At 41.6% G+C, this 27,601-nt stretch overlaps 2 protein-coding genes across 2 annotated transcripts in view; one reads left to right on the top strand and one right to left on the bottom strand.

Annotated features, from left to right (window-relative positions):
- The first annotated feature begins 486 nt into the window (after positions 1 to 486).
- LOC123665705 (elongin-C) lies at positions 487 to 7,387 on the top strand. Its single transcript, XM_045599967.1, has 4 exons — positions 487 to 612; positions 2,784 to 2,866; positions 4,369 to 4,561; positions 6,566 to 7,387. The coding sequence occupies exons 2-4, from the start codon at positions 2,788 to 2,790 to the stop codon at positions 6,705 to 6,707; spliced, it is 414 nt and encodes a 137-aa protein (XP_045455923.1). The 5' UTR covers positions 487 to 612; positions 2,784 to 2,787; the 3' UTR covers positions 6,708 to 7,387.
- A 3,922-nt stretch (positions 7,388 to 11,309) lies between these two features.
- The window catches only part of LOC123665469 (focal adhesion kinase 1), a 45,712-nt gene continuing 29,420 nt past the window's right edge, over positions 11,310 to 27,601 (bottom strand). The window contains exons 15-26 of the mRNA XM_045599771.1: positions 26,502 to 26,634; positions 25,570 to 25,702; positions 24,940 to 25,081; positions 24,484 to 24,688; positions 23,727 to 23,874; positions 22,722 to 23,464; positions 21,646 to 21,760; positions 20,906 to 21,014; positions 20,207 to 20,280; positions 15,792 to 15,994; positions 12,504 to 12,614; positions 11,310 to 12,189 (exon numbers count right to left, since the gene is read on the bottom strand). Coding sequence (XP_045455727.1) covers positions 11,661 to 12,189; positions 12,504 to 12,614; positions 15,792 to 15,994; positions 20,207 to 20,280; positions 20,906 to 21,014; positions 21,646 to 21,760; positions 22,722 to 23,464; positions 23,727 to 23,874; positions 24,484 to 24,688; positions 24,940 to 25,081; positions 25,570 to 25,702; positions 26,502 to 26,634 — 2,645 coding nt within the window. The 3' untranslated portion in view covers positions 11,310 to 11,660. The remainder of the gene's footprint in view (positions 12,190 to 12,503; positions 12,615 to 15,791; positions 15,995 to 20,206; positions 20,281 to 20,905; positions 21,015 to 21,645; positions 21,761 to 22,721; positions 23,465 to 23,726; positions 23,875 to 24,483; positions 24,689 to 24,939; positions 25,082 to 25,569; positions 25,703 to 26,501; positions 26,635 to 27,601) is intronic.

Raw genomic sequence — 27,601 nt, forward strand, 5'->3', positions numbered from 1 at the left:
AAATACGATACGAACTGACATAAACCACAAAGACAGCATAGACTGAGATAGATAGATTTCCATGATATCTCCATAACCATTGGTTTCCAAATGATGGCAGTGTTACCTAGTGTAACTCTCCCTCCACTCTCTACCCTCCATCTCCCAAAACCCCATAATTCTGTAGTTCTTAATCTAAGGCATAGCCTTAATTTGCATGTGATTACTAAGATTAATAAATATTAAAAAAATAAGTGTGTTTCATTTATCATATCTATACACTACCCATACAGGTACATATATAGATATGCCTATAGGTACATTACGGTTGTCGCCACATTCTAAAGTTTTAAAGATACGTTTTTGTAATTATTGCTGAAAAACGATACTCGATTGTAAATTACGTAAAGTTACGGTAGTGGCATATCACTATTAATGATTCGCAAAAAACTAGCAACACCGCTTATGTCAATTTAGTCCGTAGCGAAAAAAAACAGACTATAGTGATTGAAAATTTGACAATCCTAATACAATAACCTGAATTATTTAGTTTAAATATATCTTTAACGAATTTAAACATACAAATAAACATTATAATATTGTTTGTAATAAACTGTTTAGTGAATTAAACTGGTATGTATTTTATAATTTAAAATATATAAAATAACATTGTTACGGTGTTGAAAAGTTGACCATAATATCAATTTGTCCACATCTATTTATGGAATATTTTAATTTTGTTTAAAATAAAAAGGATAGAAATGCTTCGTAATCCAGTTTTGATTCTTAATCGTTTTTATTTTAATCTTATAAAAAGTATGATTTTTTTATTTAAAAAATTTATGAAGATATAGAACCGAGTCCAAAGTATACAATGATAGGGTCAATCTCTAAGATATAACTTTCACTGCGGCAGTTGTAATATTATGTATAGCTGAAAATCTTTTCTCATATTATTGGTGTATTTTATTTTATTTATTTAAAGTACAGTAAGTAGATACTATACGACGATCCTGAATGATGAAAAATATAAACAGGCTTATATTACTAAAAGCTAAACAACAGTCTAAATAGTAATAAATTCATGTGTGCGGCTTAATAAGGAATTTGTGTGGAACTCTATTTACTCGGTCTTAAATTTTTTTTACAACTGAAAGTTTAGTCTTCTAAAAGGCCATAAGGCAGTCTATGCTGCATCTATTAGGAAGTCACTAGTCTTCCGTTAAACTTTTCATGGTAAGGCTTTAGATTAAGAACTGTCAAATTACCTAAGCTCAAAATTTGACCGTTAATTGGCATAATTTCGTTACAAAAAAAAAAAATAACCCTAACCTATCTAACTTCAAAATGAGGTTCTTGATCTAAAGCCTAGCCCTTTTCATTAAATCAACTATAATTAAGAAACAAATATTTGAATAAATAATCAATTAGGATATTCGGACATTAGCATGACTCCAGTGGTAATTTAGCGTGATTAGTGTGACTGGCACTAAGTACAGATTCAAATCTATTGTGGTTTTGTTTCCGTAATTTAATCACATTGAATACCCCTAGAGTGTTCTGTAGATGCCAGAGATCCCGTGGAATGAAATTATGCCAATGAACGGTCTAATTTTGAGCTTAGGTTTGGTTAGTTTTTTTTTGTTCTTAAGAAATACCAGTCACGCTATATTATCGCTAGAGTCACGCTAGTGTCCAAATATCCTCAGTCATGTATAATAGTAATTAATATTGTTTTGTTTTCTTTTTTTTTTTAATCTTATAACATACACACGGTCGTCTGTTCCTATGGTAAGCAACTTAATGCTTGTGATACAGGTAATAGCCGACTATATATATATATATATATAGAAATAATACATATATAAATATATAAATACAAATATTACACCCATACTCAGGCGGGAATCGAACCCGCAACCCGCGGCACAGAAAGCAGGGCCACTACAAACTTTGCCAATGGGCTAGGCTGGTATGTTTCTCATTACACCTTTGCTGTTTTGCCAACGGGCTAGTAATGATTGTAATTAAGATAAATTTACAACAAAAGAACTTAAACAATATCTATCTATTTATTTGATAAAAAGACTAGTTTGAGACTAGTGAGATTTAAGTTGATTCTTACATAAAGAGATGAACCTATGCCAACTACTTCAGTCTTTCTAATAAATAGCAAAATTTTTAGGTATTCACGATATGAATTGAATATTAAATTCTTTTCATCATCATCACTTCAGCCTATCGCCGTCCACCGCTGGACATAGGCCTCCACAAGTTTGCGCCAAAATGGTGTGAACCCGTGTGGTGCGCATAGTCACCATACTGGGCAGGCGGGTTGGTGACCGCAGGGCTGGCTTTGTCGCACTCAAGACGCTACTGCCCGTCTTCGGCCTGTGTATTTCAAAGCCAGCAGTTGGATAGTTATCCCGCCATCGGTCGTCTTTTTAAGTTCCAAGCTGGTAGTGGAACTGTGTTATCCCTTAGTCGCCTCTTACGACAGCCACGGGAGTGAGGGGGTGGCTATATTCTTTACTACCTTAGCACATACTGTTAGATCTCCATCAAATTGAAATGGGAGTGCATGACAAGTAGAGAAAGCTAGTGCTTTCGATTAAAGAAAAGAATCATGAAATGGTTATTACACTTGGTAAAAAGTTATGAGATAACAAATAAAGAGTATAGTCAAACTAAGAACTTGAAAGAGAGACTTTCAAAACAGACTTGGCCTGGTATATCCACAGGCTATGTGTTCAGACAAACTAATTATTTTTTTATTGTATTATATTGTTCATCTATTTTTTCAGCAATATGTCTGATAACGCTGTTCCCTCTGCTGCCCCCTCTGCTGCTAGCGCTTCCGATGAGCAGCGCTCTGGTACTGCTTCTGGTAATATACAATTTTAGATAGTTATGATGACTCATAATATTTCTTAAATAGTGATGTAAAATATATATGTAATTGTTTATATAAATATATGTGTAAATGTATGTTATCAATACAATAGCAATAAAACATGGGAAAAACGATGTCAGAGTACATCTTTCTTCTTCTCTTCTATTAGATAATTGATTCAGCCTGTAACTTCCCACCGTTGAGCATAGGCCTTTTTCTCTATGTAGGAGTAAGATCCACTCATCATTCACCATCCTGCACTGCTTGTTGGGGGATATATTATCAATTACGAGTAATAGGGTACTATCTCTGTCGGTCTGATAACAACTGGGACCGACAGCTTAACGTGCTCTCCGAGGCACGGGGGGAGACACATAAGGATAGACATCATCATCATCATCATCATCATCATCATCATCATCATCATCATCATCATCATCATCATCATCATCATCATCATCATCATCATCATCATCATCATCATCACCATCATCATCATCATCAATGCTGTCCAAAGTCACTATTCCACGAGGGCGAAGTCGCGGGCACAGCTAGTAATATATGTTTAGTTATATACACATATTACAAATTGTAATAAAATACCTTAAATATCAACGTGTAATGTGTAGTGTACGAAAGACTAACATAATATCTAATATATAAAATTCTCGTGTCGCGGTGTTTGTAGTTAAACTCCTCCGAAACGGCTTGACCGATTCTCATGAAATTTTGTGTGCATATTGTTTAGGTCTGAGAATCGAACAACATCTATTTTTCATCCCCCTAAATGTTAAGGGTAGTCCACCCCAATTTTTTTTAAATTTTTAGATAAATTATTTATTTTTTATTTTATTATGATTTGGCGTTGAAAAATACAACCCTAGATTTTTACCCTTCTACCACCGGGTTGGTGGTACTAAATTTTTCGTTTAGCGGCAAGACAACGTTTGCTGAGTCAGCTAGTATTTTTCTATAATTGTGTTTGTTTTCAAACAAAAAAACTTACTTCAATTTACAATCTACAAGTGACAAAACACATTATTAGGGATGATTCCAAAACTACTCGTGAATTCTCACTCAAAAAATTGAACACCATTACAAGCATCAGCTAATGAATAAACAATCATCAAAATCGGTGCACTCAGTAAAAATTTATGAGGTAACACACATAAAAATACAGTCAAAGTTAGAACCTCTTCCTTGTTTAACACAACTGGTTCAGCAAACAAGCCAACGGTCCACCTGATGGTAAGCAGTTACCATACCCTATAGATCTTATCCCTGACCCATCACAGCAAATCTGGTCACTGGTCACCTCACTCACCACAGGAACACAACACTGCATGAAAACCGTATTATTTAGCTGAGATCTTCTGTAACGTCGACGTACTTCCACAGTCGGGATGTTCCAGATATTGAGCAGGATATTTCCTGTCAGCTTTAAATGTAAGAATTTCTCAAAAATGGAATATCATAAACATTTCATTGTTCAACAGGAACAGAGGAGAAAGTATATGGTGGCTGTGAAGGACCAGATGCCATGTACGTAAAGTTGGTGTCTTCTGATGGTCACGAGTTCATAGTGAAGAGGGAGCATGCGCTCACATCCGGAACTATTAAGGCCATGTTGAGTGGACCTGGCCAGTTTGCTGAGAACGAGGCTAATGAGGTCAACTTCAGGGAGATACCGTAAGAGTCTTAAATTACTAATTTTTGATGCTAATGCAGTGTATCAGTGTGCAATGAGGCCTTTTTTTGAATCTCTAATTCTTTTTTAGTTTAATAATAATAATAATAATAATAATAATAATAATAATACTACTCTTTATTGTACACCATTAAAAGAAACAACAGAGAAAAAAACATAAAATGAAAGATGTACAAAGGCGGTCTTATCGCTGAAAGAGCGATCTCTTCCAGACAACCTTTGGGTATAGGACACGAAATAGAAACTGCAGTTAGGAAGTAAAAAAACGATTGGTGGGCGAATTAGAATACTCGAACAAAGTACTAATAGACAATATATAATAATGATAAACATACATAACACATATTGAAATACACACACACATACACATATATATATAATAAATATATATTATATCATACAAAGACGATATAGGCGATCATGACGTGCTTAGTGACAAATAATGTAGTTTAAGGTATTTTTTGAAGGAGAAGAGAGATTGAGCTTGTCTAATAGGAAGAGGAAGAGAGTTCCAAAGTTGGACAGCTTTAACAGAGAAGGAGTTAGAGTAATGGGAAGTGGTATAAGACGGAGTTTTAAGGATTAAATTGGTGTCAGATCTAAGGGAACGATCATGGGTGTCGCAAAGAAACTTAAAGTGTTCCTTGAGGTAAGAAGGTGAATCAGGACGAAACAACACGCGATATAGCAGTGAGAGGATATGAGTATTCTTGCGGAAGCGGATTGGGACCCACTTGAGTTGATTGCGGAAATTGGAGACACGGTCATATTTGCGAAGACCAAATATGAACCGTATACAGAGACTTTGGAGGCGCTCAAGTTTATTTAATTGCTCCTCCTTAAGGTTGAGAAAGCAAGTATCAGCATAGTCAAGAATAGGTAGAAGGAGTGACTGTGCTAACGCAATTTTGGTGGACAGTGGAAGGAAATATTGTAGTCGACGAAGTGAATTGATTGCAGCAAACACCTTACGGCTCAACTCGTTCACCTGAGGTGTTCAGGAGAGAGAGTTATCAAAAATCACACCGAGATTTTTTACTTTGTCACAGAAGTTAATAGCAGTTTTGTTAAAGATGACACGTGGAACAAGTGACCAATCTATTCGACAAGTAATAAATGTTTCCTGACACTACTTAAATGTAGAAAAGTTTTGATGTTGGCATGGTAAAGGATGGTTGTCAGAGAAAAGGCAAATAAATAACATGGTTCAACGCCTTTCATGTTTGACGACAAGCCAACACCACTTGTTGTACTGTGCAGCATGTAGTGTTGTCACAATTGAACTGATAACAATTGGGATGGACAAATTTTTATAATAAAATAAAATATAAACTATTATTTAGTCATTGAAGTTCTTCATAGCAGCCAATAAAAAGGCGTTTTGTGAAACAAATTCCAGTAGAGTTTTACAATGTTTTATATAATATTATGTAATTAAACAATAATAAATGAATTTACAAATCACCTATTATAAATGGCCAATGGACAAATATTTTCGATTTCTATAATAGATTTACTGGATTTGAAATTTCTTTTATGAAACTTAATTATTAAAGATTCCACCCAAACAAACACACATATGTACTTATGTATGTTTGTTTGGGTGATTGTATTTTATTAAATTCTTTTGACACATATTTGAACTCTTATACCTGTGTCCACTTAAACATTGCTACTCACACATGCATACATACAGAAAATCTTTGAAATTATAACAAAAACATTCCTTTATTTTTAACAATCATACTTCACAAACGTGATAGAGAACAGACAGATGGGCCTTCAATCAGCAATATTAGTCCTGTTTTATAACATTAGGGTGGTTAAATAATCCCACCTGATAGTATGCGTTACCTTACTCGTCACAGCTGCTTGAGAGCATATTACTTAGCTGTGATCTTCTGAAAGCTTGAGGCACTTCCCATACTGCTCCTGAAACTAAGGGTTTTCTTGGCATTAATTAACAATAACGTTTTGTTCTCCAGGTCACACGTCCTGCAAAAAGTTTGTATGTACTTCACATACAAAGTTCGCTATACCAACTCGTCGACCGAGATCCCAGAGTTTCCCATTGCACCAGAAATTGCTCTCGAATTACTCATGGCTGCAAACTTCCTTGACTGTTAATAAATCTTATTTGAGTAACATAACTAATTTTTTTATGTGTCCTACTCGGCTAGATTCAGGATTTACAATATAACAATTTTATGTATTTTGGGTTTAGTGCAAAACCGCGTATAAGCCACGTGAATATAAATAACCTTATTTTATGAATTATTATGTTGATTACACGCTTTTGCACTGTTCTCTGTCTTATTACAAAGAAGGTTCCAAAGCGGGCTACTTCCTTTATATTAATTTGTTTAAATATAAAACTTGTTAAGAAAAATTGCAATAATAATTTGTTAAAATTGCTTTATGCTATTAAAAACTTAAAATAATATGCTACAGATAAGTCATTGACTGAAATTAAAGATTTACCTTTCTGTAAGTCAAAAATGTTTAATTGTATTTTATTTAATATACATTTTCGACTTCGGTCAAGGGTTAATAGTTAATTTAGGAAAAATAATAGTCAAGCTAGGTATAAGCTGTGTATTTTTTTTGCATTAACAAATTTAGCATTTTTCTTACGATATTAACATTAAAACTGTTTTAAAATGCTTTTCGCAGAAAAACTGGAAAATATTGAAAGCATTAATGTGTTATAAATAAATACCAGGGAATGTTTTTTTGTAAGTCACTCATAACGTGTATAACATACATCAATTTATACTTTGTATTATTATTAAAGTAGAATGCAAACAGTTTGTCTTTTATTTATCATTTTTAGGTAGCTTATATGATAAACAGCAATGATTTATAAATTCAGCTGGTAACATCCCACTGCATAGGCATTTTTCTCCATGTAGGAGAAAGTTCAGACAATCCACCACGCTAATCCAATGCGGGTTGGCGGATATATTCCCTACTATGAGTAACTATCGCTATCAGATGTTTATGATAACAACTGCGACCGAAAGCTTTAAAGCGTTCTCCGAGGCACGGTGCGGAGGACAGCCACCTAGAGCAGAAAGAAACATTGTACTAATACAAATATCCAATCTGAGCGGGAATCGAACCCACAAACCGTCAGTGGTTTAGGTGACTACCGTACCAGAGCGGTTATTATTACAATACTGACTGCAAATTAATTCGACTTGATTTAAGCCTCTACAATCACAACTGAAAACCGCATCCAATTATACGTTACAGATGTTGCGTAATGGGATAACTAACAAAAATAATGAAAACAAGTGTTTTTCCTCCTATGGCTCAAAAAGACACCTATAATTTGTTTTTCCTACATATATCTCATGTACTTGAACACTACACAGATAATGTAGGCTGGATACAACTATATCATATGAAAGGCCAGAGGGGAAAAAGGATTAGATTTTTTTTTAAATGAGTTTTTGATCTGATTGTTATCACTTTAGATGAATAAAATGTAGAGGACTACTAATAAAGAAGACCCCTTTCCCCCATTTACTTACGAGAAAAAAATAAGGATGAGTCATTTAGTGGTTGAATTTATACTTCTTTTTATTTGGCTCTTACATTAAAAATGGCTCTCCAAAAGTGTGGTGAAAGTGACTGAAAAGAGTGTAATTAATTATAGGTATGCTGTTACACTGTTCGTTACATTCTCCGTTGGTCTGAAACACATCTCTGGCCAGTAACATGGGTCAAAGAGTTTCTTGGGTGAGCGTGGCTATTTTCGTTTCATTTCTTAATCAAATAAAATTCATTTCTTAGTTAAAGCAACTATTGCTTTTTGTTTCCATGCAGTGATCGCAATTATTTGTGACAATATTAAATAATAATTTGATGATTTTTAACGCTATTTGTACATGTTGTTTTCGTGTTTCTTGCAATAAATAAACAATATAACCTTTAATGGTTTAAACCTATACTAATATTATAAAGAGGTAAACTTTAAAGATTTAATTTTCGCAAATACTGATCCGATCATGAAAATTGTTTCACTAACAGAAAGCTACACTATTCAGGAGTGATATAGGCTATTAGTCCAGTCATTATAGTAAGTTCACCTCGGAATTCGAGATACTCAGCTGTAAGTCTGTGAATACTTGTATACTGACACCCTAAAAGTTGTCTCAAAACCTACATATGGTAGGGTTACGCAACTATTAAATTTCAAGGTCAAAGGTCACAAAATATCTTTTTTGCACTTTTTTGTAAATATCTCATTTCCTATGGGTTTTTTGCTATTTGGTTTTATTATCAATATTGTAGAATACAAAATTCTCTACAAAATTTGTTTAAATTTTTTTTCATACGGTGAACCGTTTTCGAGATAGAGGGCGGAGAGCGCGCGGTCACAGCATCACTTCAGGTCAACCGGTGCCTCATCTTCGTTATATGCATTACGTCAAGTCTACAAAACTTAATAAACCTGTGCAGCTTTCAAATAATCCACCAACAAGCGCAGATGCTCATCAACATTTCAAACGTGTATACAAGTTCAAAATTGGTTAGGGCATGATTTGGAACCCCAGGTATGGGATTAGGCAATGCGAAACGATTTTCTGGAGCCTATCATGACAATTTTACCACCTGCTCCAGAAGATTTGCTAAATACAATTTTCTACAACTGCAAGAGTGGTTGTGGTTCGCGATGCGGATGCAGGAAAGCGGGCTTGCAATGCTCTTTAGCTTGTGGCCAATGTAATGGGCAAGCTTGTCTCAAAGTTATGCGGATTTTCGAGAGTTTCCTTCGATTTCTCTGAGATCCCAGCATCAGATCCTGGTTTCCTTATCATGGTACTAAAGGATATAATGTTCACCATATGAAAAAAATTTTTAAACAAAATTTGTAGAGAATTTTGTATTCTACAATATTGATAATAAAACCCACAGGAAATGAGATATTTACAAAAAAGCAGAAAAAAACGATTTTTGTGACCTTTGACCTTGAAATTTAATAGTTGCGTAACCCTACCATATGTAGGTTTTGAGACAACTTTAAGGGTGTCAATATACAAGTAACTACAGACTACAGCTGGGTATCTCGAATTCCAAGATTCTTACCTAATTTAAGCTTAAATGACTGGACTATATATTTTATTGTTATTAAAGAAAAAACTCAGTGATAAATGTATATTTAAATCAAGTCAGAGAAATGTGAGCGAGATGATAACTTTACTATATATATTTGCATCACAAAAATAATTAGCGCCCAACGAAGTGGGCACGGGTCGGCTAGTAAAATAATGATAACAATTTATTAATGTTGTATAATCTTTTATCGATAAGTTGTTCTTTTGTTCTATTTATTACAATGAAGTAATTGCATTTTATTTGTTTTTGTACGGTACTTGTTTGCATATCTATTTTTAAATAAACATAGGCTAATCTAAATCTAATGTTCAATATTTATATAATTTACACGTGCTTTTGCAAGTACGTGTAAATTATATGAATATTGAACATTAGATACGGGCTTAGATCTTCTACAAGCTAAAGATCAATAAAGTGTGTTCCAGAGCGTACAGGGCTATATTAAATGAAAGACAAAATTTGACCTGTCCTTTATTCAGTTTAATGCATAAACAAAATCCAGTCCACGTCACAGGTATTTGTAAAATAATCTCGAGCGACTCACGACTACGATACAGGGACTACGAGCGCTTACAATATCATATACTTTGGAATGACATCCTGTTACTCTAACACATTACAAAACAACTTTACAAATTATACCGACAAGATTCATCAATAAATAAATTCTGATACAATTGTACAACTAATCAAATAAACGAATCTATCGCTACGAAATTCCGTCTGAGATCTACTACGCTTATAATAAAACTTTGGATAAAAATTAAAATAATATTATGGACAATCGTTTCGTTTTGTACATTTTTACAAAAAAAAAAAAAAAAAAACTATATTTATTTCAGTTAAATACTGAGTACGAATCTATTTCGTGAAAATAAATGCAGCGTTGTGACAGATTACGCACCTTAAATAAAAAATATACACATTTTTTTAATACATTAATATTACAAAATAATACTATATAAGATAATCATAAAACGATATTAGTACCACGTATAATATTTATTGTTTTGAGGCAGTTTTGATTTCATTCATAATATTATATGAGCATTTTTGGATTGCAATTTATCGAGTTGACTAAAACCACATAATAGGAACATCGAAAAATTTTGACGTGTTCACACCTGAGCAACATTTGAAGTTTTGTGATGTATATAATGTTTATACGACAATTACTTTAAATTAAATTTTATTTCGTTGAATGAATGAACATAGAATACGAGTTACAAAGTTTTTTTTTACATTGAATAATTGAAACAAGCTCTAACAAGAAAAGTGATATACATATATGTTAAATTAGTGATAGATGTACATGTACACATAATTCTGTATGTATAGATATGTAGAACAACAATTTCACAAAAGCGTCACGATAACATGATTTACTCGAAGCGAAACAATGCCGATGATATGTCGTTACATATGTATGAATACGATGTTCATTTTAACATGAGATGATTGAAAACTAGAAATCAGAATTTCCTAAACGAAAAACTATATCTTATTTATTAATTTATTTTGCGGAAAATAAATTTCAAGTGTTCTAAAAACAAATTTAATACATTTTTTTCTATATAAATACCTAAAAAAATTAAGAAACTATGATACGGGTCGATAATATTTATTTAAAAACATTTAAATCACATAAACTCCGAATGTCCAATAAACGAAATGTTAATAACAGTAAATAGACGTATAGTCGAAGAGTAAATTTTGGCTCAACAATAAAATCCACAACATTCGCTAAAACATTGAGCAATCGAGAATGTCTTTTCGAAGCTTCTAAATTTAATTTAAAAAAAAAGCGGCATTGTATACTTCAGTATAAAGTAAACCCATCGATTAACTGTAAGTACTAGTCACTATGCGTCATAGCCTCGCAACAGTAAAGCTTCAGAACTCCGGGCCCACCTTCAACAAAACTGGCACTACAAGCGAACTAAAAACGCCTCTCACTCAGCCCTGGTCGGCTTGCACAGCTTGCACGGTTTGCACGTTTTGCACGCCTTGCTCGAGCAATTTGCCTGTCAGCGCTTGTACACGGCTCCTCACCGACTCCCCTGGCTCGCCTTTGCTCTCCTCGTTCCCATACACGTGTTCCTCGCGAACGTTACCATACAAATTGTAGTTATGTATGAGAGTCGACACGCGATTGGGTAGGCTGCTGTGTTCCCGGGGCGGTTCCCGGGGCGCCTCGAAAGACTCTGGGGCGGTGACGGGCTGATTGATGCGGAATTCGGGACGTGGTTCATCCGAGGCGGGGGACGTCGGCGGGTTCTGGGGCGCGAGGTCGGCGCAGGGGGGCGCGTGACCCCGGGGCGGCTCCGGGGCGAGGCTGGGGCAGTGGGGCGCGCGCGCTCGGGGCGGCTCCGGGGCGAGCCCGGAGCGCCAGTCGACGTCAGGGTGTCTCTCTCGGATGCAGTCCACTACGTCGAGGAGGTTCTTGGCGTCCATGGCTAGCACGTGGGCGGCGGCCAGCATGCTCCTGTGGGCGAGGGATGTTTGATTACTAGGCGAGCTTGTGGTATTATTATGTTACTTGTAGGAAAATAGAGATAAATCAATGATCTTGTATGTCATGACTAGTTGTGCCTTAGTTTCACCCGCGGTGATTTGCGGCAAAAACTTATTTAAATACTTTAAAACTATATATATAGCCTTCCTTGGAAAATACCCAACACAAAAATAATTTTTCAGTTCGAACCAGTGGTTCCTGAGTAACGCGTTTAAACAAATAAATAGACATAGAAATTCTTAAACTTTATAATAATAGCAGAGATAGTATCCAACGTGTCTCACTTGGTATAATCGTGGTGTAGCGTGGTCCGGCAGTAGTGTATGGCGAGGCGCATGGCCTCCACCAGCGCCGCCATGTCCTTGCTGAGCACCTGGTGCGCCATCTCCACCTCACTGTAAGCGCACCACCAAAAAATTAAATCATATTCCACAAAATTTACGTTTTTTACCTTGAATATAAATCAAAATAAAAAATAGCTATTCAAATACGCCTAAAAAGCACACTCGAATTACCGTTAAAAATTATTGTAGATTTTGCAAAAAAAGAGCGTCGCAGTTATTCTTTAAAATACACATGTCAGAAGTGAAACTTCTTTGGCTTCTTTTCTATGGAGCGCGGCACTCACCGCTGCGCGGGCGGCGGGTACAGCGCCACCAGGTCGTCGACGGTGGCGCACAGCTCCCTCAGAGCGCCGCCCACCGCGCGCACGGCGTCCAGCAGCGCGGCGGGCTGCGGGCCGTGCGCCGTGGCCGCGCCCGCCAGCCGCATCACCTCCGTATGTAGTATGTAGTATGGAGCGCGGCACTCACCGCTGCGCGGGCGGCGGGTACAGCGCCACCAGGTCGTCGACGGTGGCGCACAGCTCCCTCAGAGCGCCGCCCACCGCGCGCACGGCGTCCAGCAGCGCGGCGGGCTGCGGGCCGTGCGCCGTGGCCGCGCCCGCCAGCCGCATCACCTCCGTATGTAGTATGTAGTATGGAGCGCGGCACTCACCGCTGCGCGGGCGGCGGGTACAGCGCCACCAGGTCGTCGACGGTGGCGCACAGCTCCCTCAGAGCGCCGCCCACCGCGCGCACGGCGTCCAGCAGCGCGGCGGGCTGCGGGCCGTGCGCCGTGGCCGCGCCCGCCAGCCGCATCACCTCCGTATGTAGTATGTAGTATGGAGCGCGGCACTCACCGCTGCGCGGGCGGCGGGTACAGCGCCACCAGGTCGTCGACGGTGGCGCACAGCTCCCTCAGAGCGCCGCCCACCGCGCGCACGGCGTCCAGCAGCGCGGCGGGCTGCGGGCCGTGCGCCGTGGCCGCGCCCGCCAGCCGCATCACCTCCGTATGTAGTATGTAGTATGGAGCGCGGCACTCACCGCTGCGCGGGCGGCGGGTACAGCGCCACCAGGTCGTCGACGGTGGCGCACAGCTCCCTCAGAGCGCCGCCCACCGCGCGCACGGCGTCCAGCAGCGCGGCGGGCTGCGGGCCGTGCGCCGTGGCCGCGCCCGCCAGCCGCATCACCTCCGTATGTAGTATGTAGTATGGAGCGCGGCACTCACCGCTGCGCGGGCGGCGGGTACAGCGCCACCAGGTCGTCGACGGTGGCGCACAGCTCCCTCAGAGCGCCGCCCACCGCGCGCACGGCGTCCAGCAGCGCGGCGGGCTGCGGGCCGTGCGCCGTGGCCGCGCCCGCCAGCCGCATCACCTCCGTATGTAGTATGTAGTATGGAGCGCGGCACTCACCGCTGCGCGGGCGGCGGGTACAGCGCCACCAGGTCGTCGACGGTGGCGCACAGCTCCCTCAGAGCGCCGCCCACCGCGCGCACGGCGTCCAGCAGCGCGGCGGGCTGCGGGCCGTGCGCCGTGGCCGCGCCCGCCAGCCGCATCACCTCCGTATGTAGTATGTAGTATGGAGCGCGGCACTCACCGCTGCGCGGGCGGCGGGTACAGCGCCACCAGGTCGTCGACGGTGGCGCACAGCTCCCTCAGAGCGCCGCCCACCGCGCGCACGGCGTCCAGCAGCGCGGCGGGCTGCGGGCCGTGCGCCGTGGCCGCGCCCGCCAGCCGCATCACCTCCGTATGTAGTATGTAGTATGGAGCGCGGCACTCACCGCTGCGCGGGCGGCGGGTACAGCGCCACCAGGTCGTCGACGGTGGCGCACAGCTCCCTCAGAGCGCCGCCCACCGCGCGCACGGCGTCCAGCAGCGCGGCGGGCTGCGGGCCGTGCGCCGTGGCCGCGCCCGCCAGCCGCATCACCTCCGTATGTAGTATGTAGTATGGAGCGCGGCACTCACCGCTGCGCGGGCGGCGGGTACAGCGCCACCAGGTCGTCGACGGTGGCGCACAGCTCCCTCAGAGCGCCGCCCACCGCGCGCACGGCGTCCAGCAGCGCGGCGGGCTGCGGGCCGTGCGCCGTGGCCGCGCCCGCCAGCCGCATCACCTCCGTATGTAGTATGTAGTATGGAGCGCGGCACTCACCGCTGCGCGGGCGGCGGGTACAGCGCCACCAGGTCGTCGACGGTGGCGCACAGCTCCCTCAGAGCGCCGCCCACCGCGCGCACGGCGTCCAGCAGCGCGGCGGGCTGCGGGCCGTGCGCCGTGGCCGCGCCCGCCAGCCGCATCACCTCCGTATGTAGTATGTAGTATGGAGCGCGGCACTCACCGCTGCGCGGGCGGCGGGTACAGCGCCACCAGGTCGTCGACGGTGGCGCACAGCTCCCTCAGAGCGCCGCCCACCGCGCGCACGGCGTCCAGCAGCGCGGCGGGCTGCGGGCCGTGCGCCGTGGCCGCGCCCGCCAGCCGCATCACCTCCGTATGTAGTATGTAGTATGGAGCGCGGCACTCACCGCTGCGCGGGCGGCGGGTACAGCGCCACCAGGTCGTCGACGGTGGCGCACAGCTCCCTCAGAGCGCCGCCCACCGCGCGCACGGCGTCCAGCAGCGCGGCGGGCTGCGGGCCGTGCGCCGTGGCCGCGCCCGCCAGCCGCATCACCTCCGTATGTAGTATGTAGTATGGAGCGCGGCACTCACCGCTGCGCGGGCGGCGGGTACAGCGCCACCAGGTCGTCGACGGTGGCGCACAGCTCCCTCAGAGCGCCGCCCACCGCGCGCACGGCGTCCAGCAGCGCGGCGGGCTGCGGGCCGTGCGCCGTGGCCGCGCCCGCCAGCCGCATCACCTCCGTATGTAGTATGTAGTATGGAGCGCGGCACTCACCGCTGCGCGGGCGGCGGGTACAGCGCCACCAGGTCGTCGACGGTGGCGCACAGCTCCCTCAGAGCGCCGCCCACCGCGCGCACGGCGTCCAGCAGCGCGGCGGGCTGCGGGCCGTGCGCCGTGGCCGCGCCCGCCAGCCGCATCACCTCCGTATGTAGTATGTAGTATGGAGCGCGGCACTCACCGCTGCGCGGGCGGCGGGTACAGCGCCACCAGGTCGTCGACGGTGGCGCACAGCTCCCTCAGAGCGCCGCCCACCGCGCGCACGGCGTCCAGCAGCGCGGCGGGCTGCGGGCCGTGCGCCGTGGCCGCGCCCGCCAGCCGCATCACCTCCGTATGTAGTATGTAGTATGGAGCGCGGCACTCACCGCTGCGCGGGCGGCGGGTACAGCGCCACCAGGTCGTCGACGGTGGCGCACAGCTCCCTCAGAGCGCCGCCCACCGCGCGCACGGCGTCCAGCAGCGCGGCGGGCTGCGGGCCGTGCGCCGTGGCCGCGCCCGCCAGCCGCATCACGCGCCGCACCACCTCCGTCGTGCACGCGTACACGGGCTCCGGCGCCGCTCCCCCGCCCTGCTGACACTCACGGTATTTATATCTTCCACATACATACACAGTCGTTTTTTCCTAAAGTGAACCTTTAAGCTTGTGTTATAGATTACCGCTACTAATATAAATAAAATATTGCCTAGTTAATACTGAGAACGAATTCTTAGGGCCGGTTCCACCTGGTATGGACTAAATTTATCCTGTTGTCACGGTTTCCCCTGTCCACTAAGGAAGAAAATAAGACGCCTGTCGTGTTATTTTCCATGCATGCATTGTCATATACGGGGTTACTTGTAAAACACCAGCATCCTCACAGGACAAGATAACTATAACATCATAAGTAACAACGTTTGTTCTACGACTTTTGATAATTTGTTAGATTTTACTTTCATACAAAAAATAATAATAATAATTTTCCGTTTGAATGTTATAAACTCTACGCGCATCCCAAAGATTAGGTAAACAATTACAACTTGCAGGTGTGAATGTGGGGGGAAAGGTAGAGATGGAGCGGCGCAAGCGCCCTTGAACTTGAACTATTTAGCTACCCGCGGCAGTCGGAGCGGCGACTTTGATGCGCCTTCGTCATACGATTTTGTGTGTCACTCGTATTTATTTTATTCGTATCGATCGATGTATTGTATCTGTACTAAAGTAATTATATCCATGGCGTACCGCTATTCCAATGTCGAATACACGGAAATGGTGGTGATGCTTGCTAGGTGTGATGACGATGTGTCGGAAGCCTGTCGGCAATATGCAGCTTCTCACTGAAACGATGCCAGTGTGGGAATACGAAAGTATACCTCTCGTCTACTTACGAGATGTATTTTCAACATATCGGCGCACCAGCGCACTATTGTCGTGAGGTACGACAACATTTAAACACGGTGTATTCCGGTCGATAACCATAACCACTTTCATTAATTTATAATAAGTCACTATCATCTGGTACATTTCCGGCTGTTTGGAAGAGAGCTTTAATAGTCCTCTTGTTCAAAACGGTGATACCGAAAACGTTAACAATTATAGGCCCATTTCCATCCTATCAGCCAAATTTTTGAAAAACTTTTATGTTCCTATATCACATGACACTTTAAACAAGTTTATTAGCCCTCATCAGCACGGTTTTCTCAAATGTAGATCTACATCGACAAACTTGATATCCTTTATAAACTCCTTTTTCACGGCAGTTGATTCTCGCCAAAGCATCGATGCTATCTATACAGATTTGAGCAAGGCGTTCGACAGGGTTCCTCATACTAACTTTACGAATACGGTATAACGGGTATTTTGGTAAATTGGTTTGAATTTTACCTTAACAAAAGAGAGTAGAGTGTTGTCGTAAATGGCTATTTATCTAACGCATACATTGTGTCATCAGGAGTTCCTCAAGGTTCTCGCCTGGGACCGATATTGTTCAACATATTTATAAACGATATAAATGAATGCTTTGTATACACAAAAATATTCTTGTATACTGATGATCTTAAGTTATTTCGCATTATTTCTTTTCCCGAAGATACTGTTGTACTTCAAAGTGATTTGAATCGTCTCATGGATTGGTGTGATTTTAATGGTATGAGTCTAAACCATAAAAAGTGTCATGTCATGTGCTTTACCAGACATAAATTAGTGAGTCAAAGGGAATACAGTTTGAATCAGTACACTTTAAAAACGGTACATACTATTCGCGACTTGGGTGTAATGCATTACGATTTAATAATCATATCGAAGGAATATGTAGTAAGGGTTTCAAGAATCTGGGATTTATACTGCGGAATAGTAGCGAGTTCATCAACTCCCAAACTACTATAGCTTTATATAACGCATTCGTTCGCAGTGGGCTCGAATACTGTAGCGTTGTTTGGAACCCTTTTTACAATATTTATATTTCTAGACTGGAACGCATTCAGATACGTTTTATGTGGCACCTTACTTTTAAATTTGGCTTAGCTAATAAAATACCGCATTATCGCGATAGATTGAGTCACTTTAATATAAACACCCTCGAAAGTCGAAGATGCTTGCTTGACAACCTGTTTCTGCATAAACTAATTAATGGTGTACTGTCATTGTCCTGTTTTGCTTAGTTCGGTTTGCTTATCGGCACCTACTAAATGTCTACGTATAAATAAACGAATGCTATTTTATTGTAACCTCAGCTTGTTCTAACTTGGGTTATCAGGCACCTTTAAATAGGATGATGAGATCCTACAGCATTATTTCAAAAATTTAGGACATAGACATTTTTAACGACACAAATTTTAAATTTTAAATAATGATTAAATTGTATTTATCAGCAAAGTGATCAGTTTTTAGTATTTTTACAACTTATTTTTCTTTAATTCTTTAATTTCTTTTGTTTTAATCTTTTGTTGTAGTTAATTTAATTGTATAACACTATCTTAAGTTCTTGCCATATGTATGTTATTTATGTATGTTATTAGTGTATGTTAGTCAAGTTTAATGTAGTTGTCTATACATATAATAAAATGGCCAGGAAAGTCAAAACTGTACATTAAATATTTTTTTAAAAGCATACTTGGGGTGTGATCTTCAATCGATACCGAAGTCAAAAATATAGTTTTTAGAATTTTTGTCTGTTTGTTTGTATGTATGTCCGGGATAAACTCAAAAAGTATTGCATGGGTTTACTTCAAATTTGGCACGACTATTATTAAGAAGTCGGGTCAACATACAGGCTACATATTATCATGCTATCACCTACCGGGAACGAGCAGTGAACCTTTATTTCTTTAACGCATTCTGTAACAACGTGTAATCGAACGACGCATATTTGAATGTTGTTGTTATTAGGTTAAACACCATGCTATATAAGCTAGCTTCACACTATAAAAATCACGCAATATAAGTAACTAAGCCGATAAACACAATTAAATGAATATAAGTAGACAAGACAATTTTAAAGCAGCGCCATCTATTAGATTTTTCTGTAGATATGAAATGTACGTTCACGCAGACGACGTCGCCGGCAGCAGCTAGTCACCTATAATAATTAAAGTTACACCCAGACTCTACTGTTATTGTATATGTACTTGAAATATGGTGTATACTTTGTTGGTGTTCTATAAATAAATAAATAAATAAATAAAATAAAATTATTATTCCATGCAAACAACTCAATTTATTAAAAAAAATATATATTCAACGCGGTAGTAATGACATTTAATAACCGACGGGGTTGAGCACTTAACCCACACAAGTCCCTAAGCCAAGTCGGTGAAGGTACTCTCCTGCACCACGCCGTGTAGATAACCATCCCGGAAGTCGCAAACTGGAAGCCGCTGGCGACCGGTGGCAGCAGGAGTGGGTAACCACACGAATCGGTAACCCGAGCGTTAAATATATATATATTTGTTGCCGCGCAAGGCAGTTTAGTTTATATATATTTTTTATAGTAGTATTAAAATTATTGTAGTATCTATTATCTGTTGTGTAATTATTATCTGTAGTTTGCTTTATCTGTTGTGTAATTATTATCTGTAGTTTGCTTTATAGAATTTATTGTCTTTTTGCATAGTCTATTGTCTATAACTTCTTCCGGCCGCTCTTCCAGTTTCAACTTGTCACCTCGTAATAAAAGGAATTAATTGTACTTAAAAATTTCTATTGAGTTTTAATCAATCCATTAAGCTTCCATTATGTATCAAATAAAAATATTTTTAAATAAATTGAGTTGTTTGCACGAACCCTGTCATCTTATTTTCTTCCTTAGTCGACAGTGGAAACCGTGACACTTGACAATGTTACACTGTAAATAAGCTCCGAAGACTTTATTACTAAAAGGTAGAATAGGCCATTAGGACCTGATTCTCTTCAATTTAGAACAGAAATTTTAGATTTATACTATTTTGTGAATAGAAATATCTCAAATGTACTGCCATTCGATAGTAAAAAACAATAATATATTAAAAACTTTAATTTCTTAGATACCGTTATCCGTCAAATAGCGTTAACCATAACCGGTGAAACAGGTCCTCAGACACTTCAGCAATATTGAATTTACACAGAAAATATTCTAAAATTATTTTAAATTAAAAAAATAAATAATTGCAGAACTTAACAGCACATTTCTTTATGTATATAACTGATTATAACAAGGAAAAACTTGTTGGTCATTACAAATATGAATATATAAATCAAATGAAGACCATTAATTAAGAAAATTATATTTTTCTTTATAATAGTTATTTCTTATTTCAAGTTGCTTACCTTATCTTCACTAGGTGTTCTATTTTCTTTGGATTTAACGGTGTTCGCCGGACTTGTCTCTGACGAATTTGTAGCTGAAATAGTAATAATAATAATAATAATAATACTTCAATTAAGATTTAAAAGAGGAGAGTTTATTATACGACATATTAGTGCATAACATACAGGCGAATTAGTATTGGCTTTTTTCAATCTACCAAAACGATGTATTGAGCTTTATGACGTCATATAAAGTACAATCCATATCTATTAAATTTTAAATATTGTATGTGTTTCACGAAAGATTAATTCACGAAACTCTAGGTACTTAATTCATTTCCAAAACAATATTTGAGTTAAAAATATTTTTTTTAAGAGACAATATCAAGCATTATCCTAAAATGACCAGTAACTAAAACAATCAATCTAAATGCAGTTATCAGGCGGAGAGAGCGAAATAAATATCTTGCTCAAAAACTGAAGCAGCCCGACTGGGGCAGTACCTCGACCTTACAGAAGATCACTGTACTGTTTTCAACCAGTGTTGTGTTCCTGTGGTGAGTAAGGTAACTCAGAGGGGGGGGGGGGGATTGGGGGTAGAGTCGATAACGCGCTTGCCATGCTTCTGTTGTTGCAGGCGTCATAGGCTACGGTAGTCGCTTACCATCATGTGAGTCGTGAGCTTCTTTGCCGACCTGGTTGTATAAAAAAAACACTTACCGGAATGTGGTTGACTAGTAGACTTTGTTTCTTGAGCGCTCGCGTGCGCAGCCTCCGACTTCTCGACTTCTGTCACCGGAGGCACCAGCTGAACGTTTGAGAGACGTTTCTGAAATTAAAATAAATTATGAATTATTGTTCAAGAAATTATGAAATTAATCGCGACTAGCCTATTTAGTGCAAGTGTACAGTCATTCTGGCGCTCTTTTGTACAAAGTGCGCGGCCTAAATTGAATTGATATGTATAACACAATAGACTAAGCTAACCGTAACCATTTAAAGGCGGTTTTACACTTGAAATACCATTTATTGGTATATCATTTAAATTTAATCGAGATCTGCCAAGTACATTTTGAGCGCTTATGCGTATTTATTTACTGTCCAATTTTTAATTGACTAACAACTTCGTATTGTCGACGTAGTTGAAGTCGTTTTTTTTTCGTTTGCCAACAAACACAAAATTATATATCTATGGTAATAAGTATAAGAGCTGTTCGACATCAAAGTCTAAATACAGGGCGCTGGCACTGCAATCGGTACAGCTCATGCTCTATGAGCTCTATGGGCTCTATGGCCTCTGTGGGTATACACTGTAAGCTTCACTGTAAAGCGGAGTTTGTAGATGTCTAAGTGGAACTTCTAATGAAATTACTAATGACGAAAAAGAATGACATAGTGTCCTTCCAGCTCTGGTGCTACAGTCTCGCTTTACAAGCAGCCCCCCCCGCCCCCCCACTCACCAGGTTGTCCTCCTGCATCTGAAGCCAGCGCCGGTCCTCCTCGCTCTGGTGCTGCTGTCTCGCCAGCTCTGCCAGCAGTCTCCTCTCCACCGCTTGCTCCGTGTCGAACTCCGGGCTCTAAAGCCATACACATACGTGTCATTTTTGCTAGAATCGTTTGCTCAACCAACATTGTGGTTAGTAGTGTTTCTAACACTAATATTATTTAATTGACATATTTCAATTATAATGGCATTTACTTGATATACATAACAATCGTAAATATTGTGAAGCAGATATAATCCAAAATATAAAATATATTATGTTACTTTTATACACATTGTTTTTGTACTCCAGCCTGGAAGAACCCATGTTAATTTCGTTTATTCTTTCACCATTTTTGATAGATTACCAACCACAATGTTAGTTCTTAGGAAGACAGTTTAATTTACTTTTGGAATTTCCATCATTCAATTATAAACTTGACAAAACTGTTGTAAAAAACAAGTACGTATTTAAAGCCAAATAAAAGCAAAATAAAAAAATAAAACAATTTGCCAGTTTCATAAATACAAAATTATAAAAGAAATTAAAACCAATTCTACCGCAGATACCAACGGGCACACATACTCTGAAAAAAGAAAAATAACAGGCACTTAACAAATAAATAAGGAGGGGGAGGGGGAGGAGAAGGATCGGAGCCAGGAATCTATATAAATGTTATCGTTCGTACACCGTTAACTGTCCTCACCGAGTATCCCACGTTATCACATTCTGTTAATTTTCAAAGTTTGTCCCTCACAATAATCATGAACCGAATCCATCCCGGAATACGCACGAAACCGGTCCCGGGAGAGCGCGACCCGAGCGCGTGGAGATATATACAGAAAGTAATCGAAAAACCAACGACACCGACACGGGGCATGCGCAAATAAAAATCGAATCTATCTACAAACAAATCGATGCAAAAAAATTTCGAAAGAAATATGCCAATCATGCTCCCCGGCGCAATCACCTGCTTCGCCTCGCCCGCGGCGGCGAGGGCGGGGGTGGGGCGGGCGGTGAGGGGGCTCGCCGGACGCAGCGGCGTCCGGCACGCCAGGGCGGGGCGCGCGGGGCGGGCGGGGCGGAGCGCCGGGGCGCGCCCGCCCAGCGCCCTCTGCGCGGCGATGGCGGCGCAGCTCTTGACGTGGTCGCCGCCGAAGTCGTAGATCTCCTCGACCAGCGGCGGCTCGGGCTGCAGCCGCATCTTGTTGACCACGCTGGCGGCCAGCTGCGCGTTGAGGGCGCCCTGCACGGCGAACTGGCCCACGTCGGGCTCCGGGCGCCCGGCCAGCTGGCGCGCCCGCTCCAGCGAGCCGGCGCGCGGCGCGCCCCGCTCGCCGGCCCGCGGGGCGCGCTCGAGCGAGCCCACGCGCGGGGCGCGCTCCAGCGAGCCCACTCGCGCGGGGCCCCTCTCGGGCGCGCTCGGGGCGCGCTCCAGCGAGCGCACGCGGCTCGGGCACGGCTCGGGCGGCTCGGCGGGCGGCGGGGAGGGCGCGGGAGGGGAGGCCGGGGCGGGAGGGGCGCTCAGGTTGTCCACGCTCTCGCGCGCCGCCACGCGGCCGAGCAGCGCGGGCGCGGGCGGGTCGAGGCGGTGCAGGCGCGTGGCGGGGATGGGGCGCGTGTGCAGGGGCGGCTCGGGGGCGGCGGGGTCGGCCGGGGCGAAGTCGACGGCGAGCGTGTTGAATACCGAGGCGGGCGTGGTGTAGGCGTGCGGGTCGGCGCGCGGGTTGTCGCGCAGCAGCTGCGCCAGCACCTGCGGGCTCTGCGCCACGATGTACGTCTGCGGGCCGCCGCCCTCCGCCGCTGCGGGCACGAGAGGGAACCTCTATACTGGGGACTTTACAGAAGATCACAGCAAATACTATTAATATATTTTTTTCAAGCAATTTTGTGTTTCTGAAGAGAGTGAGGTGACCGGAGCTCATGGAGATCGGGGGTAGGGTCGGCGACACTCTTACAATGCTTCTGGTGTTACAGGTGTTTATGGACTACGGTAATCGCTTAGTATCAGGTGGATCGTACATTTACTGTCGACCTAGTTGTTTCAAAAGTAAGACCGCAGTCGGAGGCCTACCGCCGGCGAGGTTGGTGCTGGGGCGCGACGGCTTGGGCGGAGGCTCGTCGCCCCAGGAGGCGGCGGCCACGCGCCGGTTCTCGCGCCGCATGGTGTCCCACGCCGTGTTACGTTCTTCTTGCAGGATCTCGCTGAGAAAAAGCGAGTATCGTCATCATCATCATCATCATCATCATCATCATTATGAAGCAATTAATAACTAAAGCTCATTATACGCTGCAGGATTATACTAATGATAATATGTGGATTTAGTAACGTTTTATTTCACGCCAGATAATACCGATTTCATATTAAAACACAGTTATTCCTAAAAAGTAACTGCGAAGTTTCGTGCCGATTCTTTCCTGTAGAATCTACAATCCGAATCAACGATAACTTCACTATTAACGATGATTCAAATTTTAATTTGTAAAATGTCGATTCTAAGGTGCTTTTGAAGCCTATTTGAATAAAGTTACTTTTGATTTTGATTGATTTTGATATAGAAATGTCTAAAGTTATGTTTTGATTACGATAATTAAGTAAAATAGCTGTTAAAATAATTTACTATATCTATATAGTAAATTATTTTAACATCACTATACTTATACACACACACACACACACACACCCATATATATATATATATATATATATATATATATATATATATATATATATATATATAATTTATATGTATAAGTACAGTGATTGAGCCAGCGCAAGACAACTGATATATTGCATCAGTAAACAATACTTACAAAAGTGTTTCCTTAAGTTGGTGAGCGGTAGGCCTCTGTGAGGGTTCGTAGGCCCAGCAGCGAGACATGACTGAATACAGCCTGGGGGGACAGCGCGGTGGAAGCGCCAATCTTTCACCGTTTTCAAGTTTTCCTATCACATCGTTGTTCTTGACACCGCTGAATGGCTTCACTCCGAGCATCAAGATTTCCCACATGCAGACGCCTAGGATCGAAATTAATTTTAGCTATAAAAATACATTTTAAGCAAAACTTATAAAATAAAAAATATTTAGCGTCATTATATACATACATTTATGGACTAAACTGTACTTTTATCTCTTACATGTTATTTATCTCTTATAAGAATTGTCTCATAAACGAATTAAATGTCGGGCCAAGTTACATATAATATTTTTTCATTAATAAAATCAGGAAAATATATAAAAGATAAACAATAACATAATATATATTTACCAAACATCCAAACATCTGACGCGGACGTGAACCGTCTGAAGTTGATGGACTCGGGAGCCATCCACTTGATAGGCAACTTTCCTCTCGACGCTTTGTAATACGACTTGTCCTCAACCATTTTCGAAAGTCCGAAATCCGCCAGCTGTTGACAAAATACAAATACATATTGGTGTTTAGTGATAGTGTGATAAATGATATGATGATAAATTATGAAATTGGCATTAATTTTAATTGCTATACAAGAATGAGCCAAATATTTTCTTCATGTTAGAAATTTTAAACATCAAAAGGTGTATGTACTATTAAAAGTATCGTGTAAATAATGACATTCTAAAGTTAACTTAAAATGAGACACGTTTTTGTTTCATAAGTTGGTTATCGTGAAAAATTGTAACCAAGTTTAATCATCACTAAAATAACAGAAAAAATTCAGACCCAAATTTGAATTTAGGTCTGCGTAACTATTTACACATTAAAAGTGTATATCACCTTTTTTTATGTGGGGAAAATCCATCATGGATACTCTCCGGGCGGGGGTGCCAGTGGGTTATGTCAGACTCCTACTGACTAAAAACCAGCACGTGTGAGCAATCCGCTTGGGTGGGGCGAGATAGGGTCGCGCTAACCTACCTTAACACATGTAGGCGTCGAAACAAGAACATTTCTAGCCGCTATATCTCTGTGCACGAACTTCTTGCTCTCCAAATAACTTAGCGCTGTTGATAACTGGTAGATGTAGAGAACCAGGGTGCATGTCTCTAACCTGAAGAAGAAACAGTATAAATGAATTTAATTTTATGTTATTTATATTTTTTCTGGTCTGGTTGTTAGTCCTTGTGGGTCTCCCCACCGTGCCTCGGAGAGCAAGTTAAGCTGTCAATCCCGGTTGTTATCATGTACACCTAATAGCGATCGTTACTCATAGTAGGGAATATATCCGCTAACCCGCATTGGAGCAGCGTGATGGATTAAGCTCCGATCCTTCTCCTAAGTGGAGAAAGAGGCCTATTCCCAGTTGTGGGATATTACAGGCTGAAGCGTTCTTATATTAACTGAATTAAACTGCATTTTTGATTAGTACTGCGGTCATGGAACGTGTGAATGCTACAAGAAAAAAAGTAACTCTATGGCTACATAATTATTACCTGCATCAAAATCACGCCTTTTTTTTTAAATAATTACGTTGAAATATTTTATTGTAAGTTCGGACAAGTCTATCCCGTCCATTGCTGTTTGGTATATTCTAAAAGATGTAATGATCATCTGTAATTTGGTCCCACTTGGGAGACTTAGACTGGGTAGTTGTTATTTCAATTCGACCCGGTAGGTGGCGCTGCTATCGGTATTTAACTCCGGAACTACTGAACCAATTTTTATCAAATTTTGTAAGCATCTGTAATTTGGTCCAACTTGGGAGATAGGGTAGTTTTTATTTCAATCGGACCCGAGAGGTGGCGCTGCTATCGGTATGTAAGCAATCAAATTTGGTAGCTGTTTTCCGTTCAGGACAACGTCTGACGGGTCCGCTAGTTTTTATAATAAGAAAATGTGTGAGTAGTTACCTATGAGCATTCTGCTGCAAGTACGCCCTCATCTCCCCTAAGGTGGCGAGCTCCATGACGATCCAGATGGGAGGTGTGCTACACACGCCCACCAGCCCGATGATGTGTGGGTGGGAGAATTGCTGCATTATGTCTGTAGAGGATACGGGGAATTAGATATGGTACCTGATCGATAACAGTATGTAGGGTAAATAAATAAATAAATAAAAACTAGAGTGGTCGAAATTCGACCATAATTAATTTAAATTATAAGTTTGAGCTGAGTGCTGTGTGGCTACGGCACTAAAGAATTTAGCCACCCCCTCTCTTCCCGTGGGTGTCGTAAGAGGCGACTAAGGGATAACAAGGTTCCACAACCACCTTGGAACTTAAGAAGCCGACCGATGGCGGGATAACCATCCAACTGCTGGCTTTGAAATACACAGGCCGAAGACGGGCAGCAGCGTCTTCGGTGCGACAAAGCCAGTACTGCGGTCACCAACCCGCCTGCCCAGCGTGGTGACTATGGGCAAAACACATGAGTTCACGTTATTTTTGGCGTAAACTTGTGGAGGCCTATGTCCAGCAGTGGACTGTATAGGCTGTAATGATGATGATGATAAGTTTGAGCATATGTATATTACTTATTATGTTTGACGTTCAGTAAAGACAAACAATATTAATCTATAGTCTATAATCTATTCTCGATTTGATTGACTTGTGTGTCAAATTTGTGGTAGTGTGTCTAATGATTTTTTTATTGATTTAATGTATTTTTTATGCATAATTAAAAAAAATAGCATTCTGCACTCCTTTTCGATATAAATTATAAGTGTACGAAATTTCATACACCTCCGTCCGCGCGAATTTCTTAAAAAAAGGGTTGAAAATTTTTGCTTCACGTATTAACATATAGATAATATAAGTAAGCTTATTCGAGAACTAGACTGAAACATATTAATCTATAAGTAGGTATTAAAAAGACATGCAATAATTCTATTTTATGGCAAAAATGCCTTTTATCATTTTGAAACAAAAAGTAAAACTTACTTAAAATTGCTGTTGGGATTATTACCAAATATGCCAACCACTAACGCAAGGAAGCTCGCCTTAAGGTGAAA

This window comes from Melitaea cinxia, chromosome 24 (assembly GCF_905220565.1).
Source record: "Melitaea cinxia chromosome 24, ilMelCinx1.1, whole genome shotgun sequence".
NCBI classification, from domain to species: Eukaryota; Metazoa; Arthropoda; class Insecta; order Lepidoptera; family Nymphalidae; genus Melitaea; species Melitaea cinxia.